Below are 15671 nucleotides of genomic sequence, written 5' to 3' on the forward strand. Positions count from 1 at the left end.
TCCGTGAGGCAACTGGTATCCCGTACCACTTTTTGATTAGTGCAGGCCTTGGGTTTGATTAGCCAAAAACTCCCATACCGGTGTAAAGTTTGCACACTGACTGGGGGCGAGCTCTGCGCGCACCTTACACGTTACACCGGCCGCACAGCACATACACGCTACACGAGGCTCTATACGTACTGAGAGACGTACACGGTACACACGATGCACAACACGGTCGGCCCGGGCTAAAAGTGCCGCATGCGGTGCCGGAAGGCGGAGGCCTTGTGGCGGTACATCAAGCGGGACCGGCTCGATGCGGACGCGAGCAGGTCGGCGTCGCTCGCCACACGCGGCAGCCGCCGTGGGCGAAGGCCGTGCTGCGGAGCGAGCTGCCCGTCCGCCTGCTGCACCGCCGAACCTCCTCCTCCAAAGTCGATCGCCTGCGCCACTCCGTCCGCCTCGGGCGCCTGCTGGCTCTCGGCCGCAAGCTCCTCGAGCGCGACGAGCTTTGGTGGAGGAGAGACCGCGCCGCCGCCTCTCTGCCCAGTCGACCACCCGTCTGCTGCTCGGTCGCCCGCCCACTGCCCTGCCGGCCGCCCCATCCGCTCGAGATTCGGCGACGACTGGACGCGGCGCCGAAGAGAGCCGCGCCACGCGCCTCCCGCCGCGAAGCGCCGCTCCGACTCGCGCTTGAGCCACGCGGTGGCCCGCGGCAGCCCCTGCGCCGCGATGAACCTGCCCAGCCACGCGGGCGCCCACGCGCTCAGCGAGACTCGCGCCTGCGGGAGGCAGCGACGCGGGAAAACATGTTGGGTGTGCGGGGGTCGGAGGTGCGGGGTCGGGCTGCGGAATGTGGGGCTGACGCGTGGGGCGATGTGCGTGTGTCGCCGAGTAGTAGACGGCCGTTGAGTTTGGCCTCGCGGGCTCCTCGCGAAGCAGCCAGTGGCCAGTGTTCTGGACGAGGTCGGAGGGCTTCGAAGGGTCGAGGGTCCACGTGAGCTGGTTGTGGAGCCGATCGAGCACCTGGTGTGTGGGCGTGCGTTCATGTTCACAGGCGCGTCGCTAGAGAGCACTCGGAGTAAGGTCCCCGCACGTGGTGCACGTGAGACGTGATCTTCAGAAGGCCGACCCCGATCACCACGCGGACCTTGATGTCGGCGCCCGAGTCTACCGCCGTCGGGGGACGTGGCCGAGCGTGAGCGTGCAGCGGTGAGCGTGTGTGCGTGCGTAGGCCGTGTGGCGGGCGGCTGCACACTCTCGTACGTCGGCGGCAGTGACGTTGTCCACCATGGACGGCCAGGAGCCGAAGTCGAGCAGCGTCGCCCACACCAGCTCCGCCGGAGCCTCGATCATCACGGCCGCGAGACCCTCCTTCCCGTCGCCGCCCTGGCCAATCGACTTGAGCACTGTCTCGCCCCTGGCAAGCCTCTGCGCCTCCACGGCATTCAGGCGCGGCAGTGGCACCGCCAGAGACTGTTGGTGCTGCACGCGCAACGCAGTATCTGGTGTTTGGCTCGCGCAGGCTGGTGTGCTTCTCTCCAACGTCGCCAACTTGAGCTCGAGATGCCGCACTCGGAGCAACAGGGCTACGTTGAGGGCGCCAGAGAGCACGAGACCCAGCAGCGGGTTTTCTACGAGACACGGTAATGCTGCTGCGATCGCAAGCCCGATGGCAAGCTGGAGGCATATCGAACTGCTCGCCTCATTGACGCGTTCGCGCGACAGGCTCAGGCTCTCGCGTGAGACGATGAGTGGAAAGGAGGATTTCAGGTATAATTCATGTATGGGAGTATGCGAGTACAACACTGCTGAACTGAAATACACACGTATTTCCAGTCCAATCACAAGTACACATACTTTAATACTTGATTTTATCTCTTTCAGTGTGTGGGCGAAGTAGCGGAGTAACTGGGAGGCTGCGGCGCAATACGACGCAATATGGCAGTAGGCGCGGCACGCTAGGACGTATGCAGGTACGCCGGGCGCCTCCCACAGTATGGGTACTGGTGTACTGCATCATACTTGGGTATGTCGAGCCTTGGAGTATCGCAGTATCTCGGAAGCACCAGTGCAGTATCTGCCAGTATTCTCCAGTATTCTCCAGTATGGCCCAGTACAGCAGTATGAGGGGAGGCATCGGGCCAGACAGTGACACAGCAGGTAGCGCGCCTCTGGCTCAATTTTGCTCTTCTTGAAACCGGTGATGCTGCGCAGTTTTGCCAGGGCCGCCACTGTCCTCGTGTTTGATCCCGACCGAGTGCGCAACGTCGGGAAGCGACACATACGTAATGTGTGCATGTGCATGTGCACATCGAGGGGGAGAGGTGAGAAGCTGGCAGTAGCTCCAAAGTCGCAATCGTTGGCGTTGGAATGGGACGGCTCGAGCAAATGCATCAATCCCGCAGTGCCGAAGGTAGTGGTAACAGGATGTTGTACGGGGGTGCGCACGGCAAGAGTTCTCACGAATGCTGGTGCCGGCTGTAGCATGGCGCTGTGTCAGCACAGGAGTATGTCTGGCCAGGCAAGCTGAATGTGGACATCTCGTCCCCGTTCCTAAATGAATGAAGAGACCAAACTTTGGAGCCGCTCTTGTCCTGGGCAACGTCCTGTCGCGTTTGCCAGTCTGCGGTCGCGCTATCTACCAGCCTCGTTCGTTGCACCAAGACGGCAGCCGTGCGCACGAGGTATGTGCGTGAGTCGTTTTTGTGTGTGCGGTTCGGGAAACATGCGATTCAATGCGCAGTGGCGCGTCGCCTTTGCTGGAGAGTCGACGGCGGCCTCTCGAGTGGCAAGTCCTCAACATGAAAAAAACAAAAGAAGGAGGGAAGCAGAGTCTTCAATACCTAAATTTGGGGGGACGCACGAATATGAGGTTTGTGCGACACCTGCATTCGGTCGGCATGCTCGCCCTCGTGGCGGGCATGCCCCTGACCTACACCGACCCCTGGAATTGCGACTCGCCGCTTTCCTCCCGCTGTGATTCTGTGTGAGCTCTGTGTCTTGATTTGCCAACAATATACCTAATACACCGTGCGGGACTGTGGCACCAGGCGCGGTACACTGTATGACACTGGCTTCCTTCCAAGCACGTTGCAGACGGCTTGGGACAAATACAGCGGCGCGGTCGGCAACGTCCTGCCGCCCACCAGAAGCGACCACAAGCGGATTGTGTGGTCATCTGCTTGCGTGTGCGATGTGTTGTGGCGCAGATTGCGCTTGTGCGATGTGTTGTGGCGCAGATTGCGCTTGCGTCCCAAGCCATTGGCCTGGTGCAGCGCCAGCCCCCCGTTTTCTGATTCAGTCGCGCAGTCGGGGTCTTTTCTTTTTCCAGGCGCGGTCGGGCACTTGGGGTGCGGCGCGACTTGCACTAGTGCGCGTTCCGTGGGGCTTGGCGACAGAGCGATCGCCGTGCTGTGGATCATCGGGGCACAAATCCACAAAGGCCTCTCCTCCCTCCGCGTTGCGACGAGCTCAGCCACAAGTACGACGGTTGCGGACTGCGCATTCTGGGGACGGTGGACACAATCCATTGGTTCATCCCGTCTGGTGCGTCCCGTCCTAGCACCCCTGCTCGATCGCCGTGTTCCGCCACCACCCACGAGAGTCACATCTCATGAGTCACACCTCGCCACAGTCAAACTCGCATCAGTGGGAGTGGGAAGAGGCGGCGTGGTGGCTCTGCGTGTGCGTGGGCGCGCGCGCACCTGCAACCACAACCTGTTTGTGATGCCGCTGCAGGATAGGCCGGCCTCTTCAGGATGCCTCGTTGCCTCTTTAGGACTGCCCATCGACGAGCGCTGGATCAATCCATTGAGCAAGGACCGCCCAGCAGCAGTTGCAGTATGCGGCCGGCATTAAGCTAGCTAGCCCTTGCAAGGCCAGGTGCGCCGCCGAGCGCCGCTGCTAGCAGTTGCAACCTGGGAGTGTGAGTTCTGGCTCCGGGTGCTCTAGTGAGTCTGGCAGCCGAGTGGTAGATCCCGCCGCAGCACTGCACATGCACCAGTATGGAGCAGTATTCTCCAGTATTCTCCAGTATGCCCCAGTACAGCAGTACGGATGGAGCTGTGATGCAGTATCCAAGTATGATTACTTCGCCGTATTGGGATATGGTGCGCATGTGAGGTACAGCAGTAAGGGGAGGTATCTCATGCAGTATTGCAGTATGATGAGACTGCATGTCGCGTATCAGGCTGTACCCACGTACCGGTTGCGCTGGCTCGGTGTACGGGAGTGGGGATATCTGACCAAACTAGAGGAACGCATCAGGGCAGCTATGGCAATATTGGCGGCTATTCTTGCAATATTGTAGTACGACACAGACGCGGCGAGATAAAAATACCTCATATCTGAGATCCTTCTATCCACTGAGGTTCTCATGTCACAAAAAAAAGTACACGTGGTAATGTTTGTTCATCGGCGGGTAGGGTGCTTTTTGGGGTACCTCTCCTACAGCCACATTAGCGGCGCGCAAACATCAGTCCTCACCTCCCTCTCCCGCGCGCACGCATCGCAGCCAAACATAACACATCGCAAGTCGGGCCTCACCAACGAAGACATACGGGGCATGCACACGTACACGTAAACGCAATCAACCAGGGCGCGCCTTCGCTCTCGACGCTCAGCCTCGCGCCGGCTCGACAGCCTCTAAGCCACCGGCGCCTCGAAGCCGTGCTTGACAAACTTGCCCGCGTGGCCAGGCTTCATCCCCACGCCCTCCGCCACCGCCGCCCGCTCCGCCGCGTTCATCTGGAGCAGGTAGCCGAGGTCGTCGAACCTGCGTCTCGGGGTGATCTCGGGTGATCTCTGGTGATCTACGGTGATCTCGGGGTGATCTCTGGCGAGCTCGGGTGATCTCGGGCAAGTCTAGCGCCGCAGGTTGCACCCCTGCTCGTCGAACGCCGCCGCGTAGCGCTCCAGCCCGACGCCCTCGAGCGCTCGCTCGACGGCCGGCATGCCGAGGGGCGGGCGCGCCGCTGGTGGTGGAGCGGCCGGGGGCGGGGACGAGGCAGGCGGTGGTCCCGCCTAGAGGACGGGCTCCGAGAATTGGTCGGGGAAGAGGCGCCAGAGAGGCGCGCTTGCAGGCTCGACCCGCCGCCCGCCAGCGCCTCGTGTGAAGGGAAGCGCATCTCCGCGCCGGATCTCGGCGAATCTCGACTAATCTCGGCGGATCTCGCCTGCAGCTCGTGGAAGAGGTCCTCCAGCGGCACCGCCTCCTCCTCCTCGCCGTCCTCGTACGCCACGCCAAAGGTGCCTGTTCACAGCTGCAGGTGTGAACCGCGTCTCTTCACAGCTCGTACGCCACACGCCAGAGGTGCCGTCGTTGTTGACGGACGTCACCTCGCCGCGGTACCTGCACAAGAAAAGGGGAGGGGACGGTCAGGGAGGGGCGGGGCTCCCCCCTCTTGGCCCTCGGCGGCAGCGGCACCAGCGAGACACGTCCGAGAAGTAAACCGCCACCGCAGCGCCCTCGAATGCGTCGGCAGCGGTGAGCGGCCCGCCCGGCCGAGCCTCCTCCTCCTCCTCCCCCTCCTCCTCGCCCTCCCCCTCCTCCTCGCCCTCCGGCTCCGCCTGCCCCACCGCCCGCGCGTAGGCCACCGCCGCCTCGACCGCCGTGTCGAAGGTGCCGAGCGAGGCCGCCCGCCTGCCCACCTTGCGCTGCGCCTCGAAGCGGCCAGTACGCGGCTCGCGCACGCCCTTGTAGCCGGTGCTGTTGCTGCTCGAGAGGTGCAGCCGCAGCCCCTCCGCCTCCGCCGCCGGCTGCTGCAGCGCCTCGACGGCGGCGGGTGGCGTGGCGGGAGCCTTGGCGGGAGCCTTGGCGGGAGCCTTGGCGGTCGGTTTGGCGCGCGGCGCGGTGGTGGGTGCCAAGCCACCGCCAACGTACGTCTCGCCGGTCGGCATGCGGACGGGCACGCGCGAGCTGCGACGGGAGGCGGACTCCTTCCCCTCCTCCTCCCCCTCCTCCTCGTCCACCTCCTCGTCGTCCGCCTCCTCCCCGTCCACCTCCTCGTCGCCGTCGTCCGCACCCTCCTCCTCCTCCTCCTCCTCCTCCTCCTGCTCCTGCTCCTCCTCCTCCTCGCCCTCCTCTTCCTCCTCCTCCTCCTCCTCCGCCGCCGCCGCCGCCGCTGCCTCCGGCGGCGGCGTGCCGGGAGGCGTGCCGGGGGCCTCCCCTTCCTCCGCCTGTGCCTCCTCCTCCGACTCCGCCGCCGCGGCGCGCCGAACGCCCGCCTGCTCTTCGTTGACGTACGCGCTCTGCTTCTCGCTCCACGAGCACCCGTGCGGAGGTCTGCCTCTCGGTTTGGCGCCCCGCTTCGGCACCCCCTTCTTGGCGAGCTTCGACTTCTTGCTCCCCAACGGGCGGCCGCGCTTCTTCTCCCCGCCGCCTCGCTGCGCTGCTGCCGGCTCTGCCGCCTCCATCGATGCTGAAGACGCCTCGTCGTCGCGCGGCCGCTTCCGCGCCCTCACGTGCACGCGTGGCACCTGCTCCCAGCTGTCGCCGTCTTCGTACTCGAGGGAATACGTGCCGTCCGCCTGTTCAGAGCCGGAGGTGTGAAGAGGCGCTGCTCGCGGCAGGGCGGTCGGTCTGCGGCATCAGAGGCGCGTTGACGGCGCGGACGACGGCGCGGTACCACTTGTCGAGCACGCCGCCCGTCTTGCCCTCGTCGTCGGGGCCAAACTTGCCCAGCACCGCATCTCCGACTCCAAACTTCATGGCAGCCTCTGGCGGCGGCGCCGCCGCATGCTGCTGTGGCACCGCCTCCTGCGCGGCCGGCAGCAGCAGCTTCTCGGCGAACTCGAGCTGCGACTCGTCGCCCTGCAAAGAGGGCTCCGCCACGAAGCGAGCGGGCACCGAGCGGTGCCGCCCGCTGCTGCGCTGCGCGGAGTCTCGGCGGGCGGCGGCAGAAGCGACGTTCTCACCCGCCACGCCCGCCTCGCCCCCCTCGTTCTCCTCGCCCTCCTCGCCCTCCTCATCCGCCTCCCCCACTGCCCGCGCGTACGCCACCGCCGCCTCCACCGCTGAGCCGAAGGAGCCGAGGCTCCTTCCGCCCACCTTGTGCCGCGCATGGAAGCGGCCGGTACAGCGGGTGGTCTTCGACACGCCTGCGTACCCGGTGCTGCTACTGCTTGACAGGTGCAGGCGCAAGCCCTCCGCCTCCGCCACCGGCGCCTCGCCCACCTCCTCAGCCTGGGCACCCGCTGCGAAGGAACCGACGCCGCCAGAGCCAACCCAGTCGCCTCGGCGCGCCTCGCTATCGCTGATGAGCCACTTGCTCGCGATCGCGTGCGGCACCCAGTGCGAGTAGTTGTCCGAGCCGTACCTGAGCCAAATTTTGCCGCCGGCGCTGACGCTGCTGCATCGCGCCAGGTAGAACCCCGCCTCGACCTGGAAGAATGAGGTTGGCACGGCGAGGAATCGGCCCTTGAGGTCCACCGGAGTATTGGCGGCCAGCGCCAAGGCGTCCTCCAGCTCCTGCCGATCGAGGTCCTCTTCATCACCGTCGTCGTGACGCACGCGGTAGAGCGCCTCTTCTTGGCCGTCGGCCGGGGCCCACGCACTCACGACGCCTCCGACGTTAACGCCTTCAAAGCGGCGCGTGACTCGCTTGCCGATGTGCTCACAGCCGTGGTGGGCAAAGGCCATTTGCAATGTGATTGCCGTCCGGGGTTCGGGCTTTTGCGGGGTAAGGTATGGTGCGCCCCACCCCCGAGCCCCACCGCGCCAGCCGCCTTCCTGGTCACTGCGGCTCTAGGATGGTGGGAAGGCACGATCGTGGAGAATAATGAAGTCCAGCAGTGTGGTGCCACGGCACTGCCGTGCGTCGTGCTGTGCGAGCGAGTTGTTTCGACCTTCTCTCGGCTTTGTTGTGAAATTCGGTGTGGAAGTTCGTCCGTCGTTCGTCCCTCGGCGATGCTGGTTTACTCGCCATGCTGCTCATGGCAGTATTAGCGCGTCCGAGCCTCGACGTGTGGTACGGGCCCAACCCTTTTCAGCACACGACCAGCCTGCGCTCTGGACACAGTCGAGATCTGCGGGCGCGGCCTGACTTCTACCCCAACGTCTTGCAGCCAGCAATGAGCTGGCCTGATCTCGCCAAGCGCACGGGTGTCTTCAAGATCTTCCTGGACATGCTGTACACAGGCATCAGCACCGATGCTCAGCTGATTGGGCTGATCGGGGTGGTCCAGCAGCTAGGGCTGCGCACTGGCATCGAGGTCGGCGGTGCGAGGTGGGGCGCGGGCCGCTGCAATCTCACCACCGCCCTCGCCTACGCGACCATCGAGCAGCGAGATGTTGCCCGCTGGCTTTCGCTCGGTGGAAGGATCGACTCGCTGTCAACAGACCACGCCGACGTCTGGAACGTGCGTGGGGGTTCGGGCCCGCTCTGCGAGCCACCCATCCCGATGGCGGACCGCATCGAGGTGGTCGCTCAGGTGTTCGCAAGCTGGCGTCGCTTCCTTGGTGCGGAGGCGTCGCTGGGGTTCATCGAGTCGCTCGGCTTCTGGGACATCGAGGGGCCCGATGGCAAAAGCTACAAGAACACCGAGCCGGCCGTCTTCAGCAAGATCGATGGATGGATCCCGCGGCTGGAGGATGTAACGTCGAGGCTGCTGGACGCTGCGAAGCGGCACAACCCGGTGCCTGGGACGCCCCTGCTCGACCACTACCTGATCGACTATGGCCTCGAAGGGGTGGAGTACGACACGCACACGTACGGGCCTTCGCCCACCGGCGGGCTCAACTACGGCCGTGTACTTGGCGCCGAGGCCATCATGCACCGTCACGGGCTGCGCACCGGCGTGATGATGAACGCTTTTGCCGACCGCAGCCTCGATTGCTCGGCTGCATTCGCCAGATGCTCCGCGTCCGCGGCCTTGCGCACCCTGGAATACACGCAGGGGTACATGCGTCTGCCTAGCCGGCTAAGCGAACACGCGGTGCTCGAGCAGTGGCAGCCGCACCCGAACACCACGGGCCCCGCGTCCCTGCCGTACTCTGGCATGTGGATGGCGAGCGCTGGTGCAGCAGCTGTGAGGCCTTCGCTTGTGCCTTGAGTGAGACCCGTATCTAGATAGGATAGCGCCAGTTAAATTGAAAAAACTGTCAAGCCCGAAGTGGAGAGCGGAGACTCCTCGAGGGAGACTCCGCCAGAGCGTTATCCCTGGTGTGGACGGTTTTTTTCGCGGTATCCGCGGCGGGATATGGCGGGATATGGCGGGATATGGCGGGATATGGCGGGATACCGGGAGATACCGGGAGATACCGGGAGATACGAGATACGGGCGGATACGGGCAGATACGGGCAGATACGGGGAGATACGGGAAGATGCGATGAGATGCAAGGAGATACGGGGAGATACGGTCAGATATTGCAGAGATACATCAAGATACCGCAAAAAAACCGTCCGCACTAGGCTCTAGGGCTAGCGTTGGCCGTTGCAGACCCGACACAAACAATCTCTCTCTCTCTCTCTCCAGACCCGCCCCAAGCACACCTGGGGCCGTGTCTAACCACCTATCTCGACGGACGACGGTGTGCAAAGCGCCGACCCGCGCGGCGTGCCCTGTATGCTCAATATTCGGACGTTGTTTTTTTTCGGGCTCCTTGCACCAAATTGGGCGCGGGCTCGTGCGTCCTTGTGTTGTGCCTTTCTCTGATCAAGGATTCCGGCAGTCGTCCTGGTTGCGCTGCCGAGCCATGATCGCCGCGCGACCAGCGTCGCTCCGCCTGAGCGCCTCAAGCAGAGCGGCATGCGAAAGGGACGTTCCGCGCACCGCCGAGTCTGCCACCGCCGAGTCAAGGAAACGCCGCGCCCTGCGATCCTATGTCCTCTGTGGCGCAGTCAACGGCATGCTGGTGGGCGGTATCGGACCGTGCCTGGAGGATATCGGCGATGACACAGGGCTCGACGCCAAGGGACAAAGCATCCTGATCCTGACCAACAGGTTGGCCAAACTGTGCGGCCTGTTTGCGTGGACTGGCGTGGCGATACTAGTCCGGCGCTGCAAGGCGCGAGGCCAGCCGCCGACGATTGCGCCGCATCAGTTGCTGGCCATCAGCATGGCGATGGCGTGCGCCGCCAACTGTGCCCTCTATCAGGTGCGGTCGTCCGCAAGAGTGGTGCAGGCCGCCCTCGCCCTCTTGGGCGTCTCGTATGGCATCACTGACAGCGGCATGACCCTTCTGACAATGTGGGCCCTCACCGACGGAACCGCCCAGAGGACCGCCATCGCGATGCTGAACGCTGGGTTTTCCGTCGGGGCGACGCTCGCTCCTCTCTGCGTTGCGCTCTCCCTGAAAACCTTCGGCACGCCCTACCTCTCCTTTGCCGCCTCTGCCGGGCTCGCGCTGGCTGCAGCAATCGCGGTGCTCTGCTCAGGCTCCGCCGCCTCCACAATGGCCACTGTGCCGGTGTACAACAGCCGCTCGGTCGCCACCGAAAACCTCGCCGCCGCCACGCCCGGGCAGCCTGCGTACAGCCGACTGTTCATCGCCGGCATGTCGCTCGTTCTCTTCTTTGTGACGGGGACCGAGCACGCCGTCGGGACGTGGCTGCCATCTTTTGGTCACGCGGCGGGCGTGCCGCGCGAGATGATGGCCCTCGTCATCATGGGCTTCTGGCTCGGCATCCTCTGCGGCCGCCTCGCGTGGGCCGGCCTGTCGAGCAGGCTCTCCTCGGGCTGGCCGGTGCTCGCCGCCAGCCTGACGATCGTGGTGGCGTCCCTCGGGGTCGTCTGGTACTTTCTGGCCGCCGCGCCGGTGCCGCTTGCGGTCCTCTGGATCGGCACGATCGGCATATCGATCGGGTACGCGCCCGCGATCCCATGCAGCTACTCGCTGCCCGCCGAGGCGAGCGTGCAGAGCACTCCGCTCCGCGTGCTCAGCCTCAACCTCGGAGGCAGCGCGGGAGAGACGGCGGTGCCGGTCCTGCTCGGCCTCGTCTTCGAGGCCGGAGCGGGCGCCTTTGGGATGACGATCTTGCTGCCCGCCTTGGCCTTGCTCGTCCTCGGCCTCCTCTGGATCGTGGTGTATTGCGGGCGCGCCGAACGAGCTGGCGCCCACCACCCGGCGCCAGGGTCGTGGACCTGGTCAGCTTCAAAGAGCTGTGCGGTAATGCAGGAGCTGTCGAAGGCCAAGGGGCGGGAGGCGGCGATTGTCTGCTCGTCGGGAAGCTGCGACGCCGCCTCGAGCCAAGGCTTGGCGTTGAGCTTGCCAATCTGACGAGGCACAGGCAACGAGTCGGCAGGCTGACATCACTGTTTATTGTACGTCCATGTCCATGACTATCGTCTGTTGGAGGGCTCTCTGCGCGGTGAAGCGTCGGCGCGCACGGCTGGCTGTCTGGTGTCTCTCTCGCAGACATGCTGGCAGACGCCAGCCTCGCCAGGGACCCCGAGCGGATCCCCAGCCGCGTCGTGGTGCTCTCTCTCTCTCTGCTCTACTGCTGGCGTCTGGGTCGCGTCTCTCTCGCGCTCGGACGCTCAGCTGAGACAGGAGACACTCTTCTCTACGCTCGTGTAGCTACTCTAGCTTCTCCCCTCTCCCTCTCCCTCTCTCTCAAAAATGTACACATTTTGCGTCTATTTATTGAGATATTGTTGTTTACCCATCTCCTAGTAGAGGTGTCCGTTTTATTTATTTATTTTATTGATATTGTTTCGAGCTGCCGAAATTTCAGTATCGTGGAAATGTACATAACGTGCGGCTCTGATCACAGCCCACTCTGTCGTCTGTGCCAGGAAGGCAGGCGGGATGCCAGACCGTTGCTCGCGGCACTCACGCCTGAGCCGCACTCTCTTCATTTCAAGCGCGCCACTGCGATGCCGACGCTGACGGCCGCGGCCAAGAGCATGGTCGAGGCGCCGGCCAGGGTCAGCGCCGTTCTCCTCGCTCCGCGCAGGCGCACGCTCTCGAGCAGCCAGGCCGCGGACCGCGCCACCGGGCTCTGTGCCGAGGCGGTGAAGGCTCTCGCAAAGGCGGGCGGCGCACCCTCCCCGACCAGTGGCTGGCCCGCGGAGCTCGCGCGGAGCAGGTCCGAGAAGAAGGCGAGCGTCAGGCCCCAGAGCTCGTACTCCGACCGGCGAGGGTCCGAGGGCGGGAGCGGCGCCGCCGCCGCCGCGTGAGGGTCGCCGGCCGCGCCGGCGCCGGTCTCCGCAGCCGGCGGCGGGAGCGGGATCGCTGCAAAGAAGAGGGTGTCCAGGCGGAGAGCGCGCAACAGCGAGGCCGCGAGCGGGATGGTCGTGCGGAGGAGAGCGCTCGTGTCCACGGCCCTCCACTCTAGGTTGGCCGAGTGAATGACGGCGGTGTCGACCCACCAGGCGGCGGCGACTTCGGTCGGCTGCAGCGTCAGCGCGACGTGGGACTCGCCGCCCTCGGAGCGGGCCGCGAAGCCGTACATGGCCACCGCCAGCGACTTTGGCCCGCCTCCGGCGATCCGGTCCTCGACAAGCCGGCCAAGCCGTTCCCAGTGCGGCGTCCGCAGGTCGAGGCCAGTCTCCTCGAGCGTCTCGCGAATCGCAGTCGCCTCGTCATCGCCGCCGTCGGCCGCGTCCTGCCGGCCGCCGGGCAGAGCGACGTTGCCACTCCACGGGTCCCGAGGGTTGACGGCGCGCCGGATGAAGAGGACCTGCTCCCGCCCCTGGTGCGTGCGGAAGACGGCGGCGATGGCCGCTCTTCGGCCAGGCGAAGCGTCGCGCCGGCGACCGTGGACGCCGTTTCTCCGCAGCGCCTCGACGAATCGCATATTTTGGCTGGCTTCGGGTGGCCCGCGGAGCGGCTGCTGTCACCTCCCTCACCGTGCTGGCGGGCCGCGGATTTTTCTTTTTCGTTTTTCTTTGTTTTTTCCTGTTGGCACCAGTCGCCTCCCGAGTCGTTTCGTCTTTTTTCTTTTTGAATTTTGGCGGCTCTTTCCTGGAAGCTCTGGTTCCCCACACCACACTGCACCCGGCAGACGGGATGCTGCGGCTTGCTGCCCTGCTGCTTTCGCACTGCGCACTTGCGAGCGCAGAGTACGCCATCGTCAACATGATTCGCCACGGAGAGCGCTTTTCTGACAAGAGCAACATCCATCTCGCGCCCGCTGGGTTTCAGCGTGCCGAGTACATTGCAAAATGCGTGAGCAACGCCACGTTTACGATGGCCTTTCCGCTGGGTCCGCCGGACCGGCTGGTTGCATCTGTGCGGCCGCCAAATGCGCACGGAGAGGATGAGTCTGTCCGCCCGCTCGAGACGCTTACGCCGTTGTCGCGAGCGCTGTCTTTGCCAGTCGAGAACACGTTGCGCTACACAAACGTCGATGGATTCGTGGACCGTCTGCAGAAGCTGGCCGCAGGCGAGACCATGTGCGTCGCGTGGCAGCACAGCTTTCTGGACTCGTTTGTCCGCAGATTGGGTTTGGAGGGCCTGGCGCCCGCCTCGTGGCCGCGCTCCTGCAACTACACCGGCCCGTGGGCTGAGCCCGACTATGCGATGGACGTGACCGAGGGCAACTGCTACGACCTCATCTGGCAGCTCCTCCTCTTCCGGGAGGGGCCGGCGCACAGGTGGCGCAGCACAGCCTTCTCGCAGATGCACATGGGCTTCCGGGGAGCCGGGGACGGCCCGTGTGTCGAGGCCTTCTCCCCAGGCTCTGCACCGGGCATGTGGGGTCGTGCGGCTCCAATCGCGGCCGCCGCCGATAGCACGCCTCGCCACGCGTTGTCGCCCGCCCCGGTGGTTTTTCGGTGGGTGGCGGGGTGGGTGGTGGGGCTTGGCGGGGCTGCGATGGCGTTGATAGCAGTGGCTCGGCGTGGCTGCAAGACGATGGCGTGGCGGTCGGGGAAGACTGTTCGGATCGTCAATGAGGCGGAGTCTTCAGAGGCTCCCTACCACGCGGTTACGTAGGAGCAACAACAAACAAAACTCGTGGGAGCAGCCGCACGGACGCGCACGTTGAGTAGAAGTTAGAGCTAGGTGTTAGCTACATTGGGGGGGGCACTTCGAGCACTTGTCTCTTGTGATCTGTGATCTGTGAGGGTCCGCCCGCAGGCGCATTTTGTATACCGAGGCGGTGCCCGGTGCCGAGCGCAGGCCGGAGCCCACAGGTCGGACCTTGAGACAGCATTGTAGATCCCTGGGCGAGAGGGTGGTGGAGAGAGGGCGGTCCGTCGGCGCCAAACCACCTCCGGACCGAGGGAGAGTGCAGTCGGTAACCTGTCTCTTGTGGAGAGTGCAGTCGGTAACCTCACGTGTGTGTATGCGACGTCATGTCAAAGGCACTCTCTCTGAATCCAATCCCATGCGGTAACGACCACGTGTGTGTGTTCACATTCTCATCCAGCGGCGAAGGCGCGCACCAAACTTTCAACAAAGGCCCCAAATGACGTGTGAGTGTTAGAGTTGTTTGGTATTGCTAAAAATCTCTCTCTCTCCAAACTTTTGGAGCAAGCACTTGGAGTGCAGTCGGTAACCTCACATGTGTGTTCACATTCACCGATTCAGCGGGCGAGGCGCGCACTTGGAGCACTTGGAGTGCAGTCGGTAACCTCACATTCGAGAAAGAAAAGAAAGAAAACAGACAACCTCATATTCGTTCACCCGCTCTGTAATTCTTTTTGGAGCGCAAGCATTTTGGAATTCTTTGCTGCTGGCGCCGACCCAGGCCTACCCCGCTGCGCGACATATATGCTCCGCGTGGCCCTCCTCGCCGCCCTCGCCGGGCGGTCGAGCGGGGACTACTACTCGGACATGGGCCTCCGGCGTGACGCGAGCGCCTCCGCCATCAAGAGCGCGTACCGCGAGGCGGCAAAGCGGGACCACCCAGACAAGAACCCGGGAGACCCGGACGCGGCAGAGCGCTTCCGACGCGTGGCGCGGGCGTACGAGACGCTGGGCGACGCGGAAAAGCGACGCCTGTACGACGTCTACGGGGAGGACTACGAGCGCGAGCAGCAGCGCCAGGCGCAGCAGCAGGCGTTCCGGCAGCGGCAGGAGGACTTCTTTGGCTTCGGCGGGCGGCGCGGCGGGCGGCGGGCGGCGCCGCCCATCTTCTCGTCGACGGCGTGGCTGGGCGCCGAGTCGTACCGCGACCTCGTCGAGGACAGCGGCGAGTCGTGGCTCGTCCAGTTTTACCACGACTGGTCGGAGCCGTGCAAAGACTTTGCGCCTCGCTGGGAGGCGCTGGCGGCCAAGCTGCCGCCGATGGTGCGGCTGGGGCGGGTCAACGTGGACCAGAACTTCGGCCTCGTCCAGCGGTACCGCTCCTTCGTCCGCTGCCGCCAGACCGTGCTCTCGGTCGAGTGCACCGTGCCAGCGCTGGTGCTGGTGACGCGCGGTGAGCAGCCAGTAGTAGCAGCAGGCAGCAGTTGCAGCAGGCCCCGCAGCAGTTGCAGCAGGCAGCAGTTGCAGCAGGCAGCAGTTGCAGCAGGCAGCAGTTGCGGGGCAGACATTGCCTCGCGAGCCGGAGGAGGGCAGCAGCAGTGCAGCCGCCAGTACGCCGCGCGCACTCCCCTGCCCTCTGGGAGGGAGAGAGAGAGGGAGGGAGGGAGGGAGGGAGGGAGGGAGGGAGGGAGGGAGGGAGGGAGAGAGAGAGAGAGAGAGAGAGAGAGCTAGCTGCGGCGGCGGGGCAGGCTCGGCTGGGAGAGAGGGGGCGAATGCCGACCCCTGCCTCCTAGCCGATGCTGTACCGTCGCCGGAGCTTGCCCTTTCCCTTCC

The 15671-nt window shown here is 64.5% G+C and overlaps 5 protein-coding genes across 5 annotated transcripts; 3 read left to right on the forward strand and 2 right to left on the reverse strand.

Annotated features, from left to right (window-relative positions):
* Positions 1-227: 227 nt before the first annotated feature.
* On the reverse strand, positions 228-7621 carry EMIHUDRAFT_466812 (hypothetical protein; the record flags this gene model as incomplete). Its single annotated transcript, XM_005790963.1, has 8 exons — positions 228-761; positions 1246-1416; positions 4636-4756; positions 4865-5004; positions 5157-5233; positions 5271-5332; positions 5408-6510; positions 6596-7621. The coding sequence occupies 8 exons, from the start codon at positions 7619-7621 to the stop codon at positions 228-230; spliced, it is 3234 nt and encodes a 1077-aa protein (XP_005791020.1).
* A 2017-nt stretch (positions 7622-9638) lies between these two features.
* Positions 9639-11488, forward strand: EMIHUDRAFT_454617 (hypothetical protein). The gene has a single exon (XM_005790964.1). It carries the CDS (start codon positions 9678-9680, stop codon positions 11199-11201), a length of 1524 nt encoding a protein of 507 aa, XP_005791021.1. The 5' UTR covers positions 9639-9677; the 3' UTR covers positions 11202-11488.
* Positions 11489-11778: 290 nt separating this feature from the next.
* On the reverse strand, positions 11779-12723 carry EMIHUDRAFT_224375 (hypothetical protein; the record flags this gene model as incomplete). The annotated part of the gene is made up of 2 exons (XM_005790965.1): positions 11779-12051; positions 12292-12723. 2 exons carry the CDS (start codon positions 12721-12723, stop codon positions 11779-11781), a joined length of 705 nt encoding a protein of 234 aa, XP_005791022.1.
* A 212-nt stretch (positions 12724-12935) lies between these two features.
* On the forward strand, positions 12936-13862 carry EMIHUDRAFT_224376 (hypothetical protein; the record flags this gene model as incomplete). The annotated part of the gene is made up of 1 exon (XM_005790966.1): positions 12936-13862. The coding sequence occupies one exon, from the start codon at positions 12936-12938 to the stop codon at positions 13860-13862; it is 927 nt and encodes a 308-aa protein (XP_005791023.1).
* A 780-nt stretch (positions 13863-14642) lies between these two features.
* EMIHUDRAFT_70190 (hypothetical protein) lies at positions 14643-14891 on the forward strand (the record flags this gene model as incomplete). Its single annotated transcript, XM_005790967.1, has 1 exon — positions 14643-14891. A coding segment is annotated over one exon (249 nt), but the record flags the coding sequence as incomplete, so codon positions are not given.
* Positions 14892-15671: the final 780 nt, after the last annotated feature.

This window comes from Emiliania huxleyi, assembly GCF_000372725.1.
Source record: "Emiliania huxleyi CCMP1516 chromosome Unknown EMIHUscaffold_117, whole genome shotgun sequence".
NCBI classification, from domain to species: domain Eukaryota; phylum Haptophyta; order Isochrysidales; family Noelaerhabdaceae; genus Emiliania; species Emiliania huxleyi.